The sequence below is a fragment of the Hyperolius riggenbachi genome, chromosome 5, assembly GCF_040937935.1.
Source record: "Hyperolius riggenbachi isolate aHypRig1 chromosome 5, aHypRig1.pri, whole genome shotgun sequence".
NCBI lineage: Eukaryota > Metazoa > Chordata > Amphibia > Anura > Hyperoliidae > Hyperolius > Hyperolius riggenbachi.
This window is the reverse complement of record NC_090650.1, coordinates 369288010-369293817: the sequence shown is the minus strand read 5'-3', so window position 1 is coordinate 369293817 and position 5808 is coordinate 369288010. Positions and strand designations below refer to the sequence as shown.

Genomic DNA, 5808 nt, shown 5'->3' with positions numbered 1-5808 from the left:
GCAAAGGGTCGTACGCTGGAAAATTCCAGAGTCATTGGAACTACCGTACGACCCCACATCCACGTACACAAACTTGTAGTCCGCATCTGCCACTGCCATTAGAACAATGCTGAAGTATTTTTTATAGTTGAAATAATGGCTGCCACTCCCCACGGGTTTCTGAATCCGGATGTGTTTCCCATCCAGTGCGCCAACACAATTAGGAAACTTGCACTCGGTCCAGAAGCCCTGGGCGATCTCCTCCCATTTCGTGGTGTCCGGCACAGGCATGTATCTGGCCCTCAGTCGCGTCCAAAGGATCCTCGAAGTCCTCACGACGATGCCTGCCACCGTGCTCTTCCCAATACGAAATGTGACATGTAGCGATGTATATGTTTGTCCAGTTGCGATGTACCTACAAGAGAAATAATCGAAATCAATTTTTCATGTCGTTACAGGAGAAAGGTACAAGACAAGGTGGCGCAATATACGGGATGCATATGTGAAATGGCTACGGAAGAAAAAACTTGCCGAACGAAGTGGCAGTGGCGGGGGAAGGCGACAAAAAGACTACCAATTTGCCAAGCAATTGTCTTTCATCAATGCAAGCCTGGAACCTAGACTGTAAGTACCACTACTGTGGGCAGGAACTGAGAGCTCATTTACCATGACTTCGGCCATGTATTGCTATGGCCTCAATTCCCATGGCTAGCGAACTTTTCTCACAAGCTTTATCAAATGTTGGGTAGAAACGGTTGATAAAGTGATTGCTAGTGTTTGCTAGCTCTGTGAATTGACGCCACATGCTGTTTGGCACACCAATAAATATTGTTTTTATCTACAGGACTGAAGACAATTTGGAGCAAGAGGAACCGACCCAGGAGGCACGGTTCAGCAGTGAGGAGAGCTTGGTGGATGATGACGTCGCCGATGTAACCTATTGCCCCGAGGAGAGGAGTAGGAGGAGGGAGTCCTTAATCCCAACTATCTCCTTTGATGATGACTTGGCAGAAGAGAGCTTGGATGTTGAGGTTGCAGGACCGAGTGTGGAAGAAGCTGAACCTCCACAATCGACCGCTATGGAAGCTCCAGGGGAACAAGAACAAAGTGAGGAGCACCGAGAGACTGCAGCACAACCAGCGCGCAGGGCAACCCCGACACAGGCCAGAGGACGGGAAGATGCTGCCACACCACCAGTGAGGACCACCACACCAGTGAGGCGTCGAGGTACCCTCCCCCCAACAAGGAGAGAGACAGAGTCTGAGATGTCCGGGGCTGTCTCCGGACTTCTCGGGATTCTTCAGAGCCACCAAACTCTCATAACCCGGCAGTTGCAAGATGAGGACAGGGGCCATATCATGGAGCAGTACAAGTCCCACATCACTTCACTGCAATGTGAGCTCGACGCTGTACATGGGCACTACAGGGACGAGCTTAAAATGATGCATGAGATGCACAGAGGAGAAATCGACCAACTGCGTGCGCAGCATCATCAGTCGGTGGGCCAGCTGCAGAACATGATGCAGCAAATGCATCAACAAAGCAAGGAACTACTGAAATTGCAGTCACACCCGTGTTTTCACACTGTGATGTCTCTAATACCATATCTGGAAAAGGTGCCTTCCCAAAACCTGATGGCGTGCCATTCCAATTTGCTGGAGGTGATTAAACAGCACATGGACACGCCATTATTGCAACCACCAATTTTTAGACCCCCACAACCAACAGCAGTGCCCACCTGGCAATCATCACAGATGTACTCCGGCTACAGAGGCAGTCAATATGGGCCACCGCTGTCAGGGTCCAGCTCATCCACGACCAGCACCCAAGAGAGTCCAGATTTCCAGGCAGCAACTCCCACCTTTTCGAGTAGTGGTGCCGATACAATTTGAAAAAAAAAGTCAAATTGTTCCTGGACATGCTCCTCTGAATACCTCCGATCCTCGGAGGAAGGATACCATCACAGGGCTTTTTAACTTTTGGTTTTGCTGGACTTGAACTTTAGGGCCTGGTGTCCCCGAAAGACACTACCTGGGTCACAACCTTGTGCCTGTTGCACTGCACCTGTAGTCCTGCACCTGTGCCTTTGATTCCTCTTGTTCCTTACTTTGTTGATCCTAATCACTTGCACAAGACCCTTGGAGCCATGGGTGAAGGACACCTTCACTGGTCGGTGAGAGGCCTAGCCTTTTCACTGACCTGTGTCCTTCATCCATGGCTCAGAGGGTCCTGTGCCAGTGGTTAGGTTTTAGAAGCACTAATAATTTAGGGCCTGGTGTCCCCGAAAGACACTACCTGGGTCACAACCTTGTGCCTGTTGCACTGCACCTGTAGTCCTGCACCTGTGCCTTTGATTCCTCTTGTTCCTTACTTTGTTGATCCTAATCACTTGCACAAGACCCTTGGAGCCATGGGTGAAGGACACCTTGACTGGTCGGTGAGAGGCCTAGCCTTTTCACTGACCTGTGTCCTTCATCCATGGCTCAGAGGGTCCTGTGCCAGTGGTTAGGTTTTAGAAGCACTAATAATTTAGGGCCTGGTGTCCCCGAAAGACACTACCTGGGTCACAACCTTGTGCCTGTTGCACTGCACCTGTAGTCCTGCACCTGTGCCTTTGATTCCTCTTGTTCCTTACTTTGTTGATCCTAATCACTTGCATAAGACCCTTGGAGCCATGGATGAAGGACACCTTGACTGGTCGGTGAGAGGCCTAGCCTTTTCACTGACCTGTGTCCTTCACCCATGGCTCAGAGGGTCCTGTGCCAGTGGTTAGGTTTTTAAAGCACTTCAATTTTAGGGCCTGGTGTCCCCGAAAGACACTACCTGGGTCACAACCTTGTGCCTGTTGCACTGCACCTGTAGTCCTGCTCCTCTGCCATCGGTTCCTCTTGCTCCTCACTTTGTTCTTGTTCCTAACCACTTGCACAAGACCCTTTGAACCATGGATGAAGGACACCTTGACTGGTCGGTGAGAGGCCTAGCCTTTTCACTGACCTGTGTCCTTCACCCATGGCTCAGAGGGTCCTGTGCCAGTGGTTAGGTTTTTAAAGCACTTCAATTTTAGGGCCTGGTGTCCCCGAAAGACACTACCTGGGTCACAACCTTGTGCCTGTTGCACTGCACCTGTAGTCCTGCTCCTCTGCCATCGGTTCCTCTTGCTCCTCACTTTGTTCTTGTTCCTAACCACTTGCACAAGACCCTTGGAGCCATGGATGAAGGACACCTTGACTGGTCGGTGAGAGGCCTAGCCTTTTCACTGACCTGTGTCCTTCATCCATGGCTCAGAGGGTCATGTGCCAGTGGTTAGGTTTTTGAAGCACTTCAATTTTAGGGCCTGGTGTCCCCGAAAGACACTACCTGGGTCACAACCTTGTGCCTGTTGCACTGCACCTGTAGTCATGCACCTCTGCCATCGGTTCCTCTTGCTCCTCACTTTGTTCTTGTTCCTAACCACTTGCACAAGACCCTTTGAACCATGGATGAAGGACACCTTGACTGGTCGGTGAGAGGCCTAGCCTTTTCACTGACCTGTGTCCTTCATCCATGGCTCAGAGGGTCATGTGCCAGTGGTTAGGTTTTTAAAGCACTTCAATTTTAGGGCCTGGTGTCCCCGAAAGACACTACCTGGGTCACAACCTTGTGCCTGTTGCACTGCACCTGTAGTCCTGCTCCTCTGCCATCGGTTCCTCTTGCTCCTCACTTTGTTCTTGTTCCTAACCACTTGCACAAGACCCTTTGAACCATGGATGAAGGACACCTTGACTGGTCGGTGAGAGGCCTAGCCTTTTCACTGACCTGTGTCCTTCACCCATGGCTCAGAGGGTCCTGTGCCAGTGGTTAGGTTTTTAAAGCACTTCAATTTTAGGGCCTGGTGTCCCCGAAAGACACTACCTGGGTCACAACCTTGTGCCTGTTGCACTGCACCTGTAGTCCTGCTCCTCTGCCATCGGTTCCTCTTGCTCCTCACTTTGTTCTTGTTCCTAACCACTTGCACAAGACCCTTGGAGCCATGGATGAAGGACACCTTGACTGGTCGGTGAGAGGCCTAGCCTTTTCACTGACCTGTGTCCTTCATCCATGGCTCAGAGGGTCATGTGCCAGTGGTTAGGTTTTTGAAGCACTTCAATTTTAGGGCCTGGTGTCCCCGAAAGACACTACCTGGGTCACAACCTTGTGCCTGTTGCACTGCACCTGTAGTCATGCACCTCTGCCATCGGTTCCTCTTGCTCCTCACTTTGTTCTTGTTCCTAACCACTTGCACAAGACCCTTGAAACCATGGATGAAGGACACCTACACTGGTCGGTGAGAGGCCTAGCCTTTTCACTGACCTGTGTCCTTCATCCATGGCTCAGAGGGTCCTGTGCCAGTGGTTAGGTTTTTGAAGCACTTCAATTTATTAGGGCCTGGTGTCCCCGAAAGACACTTGGGCAGCTATGCCCTACAACTCTTCCAGCACAAAGTTGGTGGTTGGTGTTCCTTAAAACTGACCGGGCTATACCATAGATATGTTATTTTTTTTGTCTTCCATGTTGGAAGAATGTTTCCATGTTGGAAAGTGGTTGTTTTTGCAATAAAAAAATTTGTTTTTACATACCTCAGTGTGATGAGTAGTTGTTCTTGTGGTGTGACTGCTCTCCTGAACGTGGTATCCTTCTTCCTAAGGTCATCCTTCACCATCTCCAAAAGGGTATCAAACCTGTCAGGAGATGGAAAGGAAGAAGCTGTAAAGTATGTTGTGGGACAAGGTGTTGGGTGGAGGATGTGGGAGGTGTGTTTACAGAGGTTTGGGAGTGTTGTGGAGGGTGGGGGTGTAGTGTATAGCTAGGTATACAGGGGTGTGGGGGTCAGGGTGGTGTGTTTAGCTAGGTATACAGGGATGAGGTGTTGTGGGGGTGAGGGTGGGGTGTTTAGGAATGGTGGGGGTTGGTGTATTTAGGCCTATATACTTACAGGGGAATAGACATCCGAGTGTAGCTGTAGAACTTCTGTGGGTGTCGTCTGAGGTCCCGGTAGAGGGCCTGGAACTCTCCCTTCCTCTGCCTCCTGGCTAGTAGAGGGTGCACCCACCATCTCCTGCGAGGAGCACGCCTTCTCCCCACATAGTAGTAGGTAAACAACAGGAAGGAGAGAATTCCCAGGTAATAAGCGTAAAAAATGACTGGATCCATGGTCCCAACTGCTGTCTCTGTATCCAAGGATGGTCTCCACACGTCCAGCTGTCTCCAACAATGACCCCAGAGCTTCTGCTGACCTCCCAGAACCCCAGGTATTTATACAGGTTGTTATCTCTTTAAGAATCCGGATCCGGACCGGAACCGTGTTCATACCGCACGGAAACCGTATGCAACCGGACCGGATCCGGACCGTATCCGGACAGGAACCGTACGGTTCAGGTCCGATCCGGCTCCGGTGCGGTCCGGACATCCGGTGCGGTTTTTGCAAAACCGCAAGTGTGAACGGGGCCTTACAGGGCTGAATAGCGGAGGATCCAGGAGGCGCAGGAGGATGGCGAGGGAGTGATCTGCCTGAAGGGGGCAGGAGGAAGCCCCAGGTGTGTATATATTTTTTTCTATTGCCTGGTCTCAGGTTTCCTTTAAAAAAAGGGCAGTGCTTTTTTCTGAGATGTTTTTTCCATTCACTTTTTTTTTCTCCTAACCCTTCACAGATATCGTGTTCTCACTCCAAAATCTGACTGCGCTCGCTGGTATGAATCCCAGTATCTGCAGATTATATTCCTCTCTCATTAAAGGATACCACAACTGAAATGTGACATAATGAGATAGACATGTGTATGTACAGTGTCTAGCACACAGATAACTATGCTGTGT

The 5808-nt window shown here is 50.3% G+C and overlaps 1 protein-coding gene across 1 annotated transcript; it reads left to right on the top strand.

Moving 5' to 3' along the window:
• Window positions 1-523: 523 nt before the first annotated feature.
• LOC137517800 (uncharacterized) lies at window positions 524-2009 on the top strand. The gene is made up of 2 exons (XM_068234848.1): window positions 524-603; window positions 824-2009. The coding sequence occupies exon 2, from the start codon at window positions 1059-1061 to the stop codon at window positions 1869-1871; it is 813 nt and encodes a 270-aa protein (XP_068090949.1). The 5' UTR covers window positions 524-603; window positions 824-1058; the 3' UTR covers window positions 1872-2009.
• The last annotated feature ends 3799 nt before the right edge of the window (window positions 2010-5808 follow it).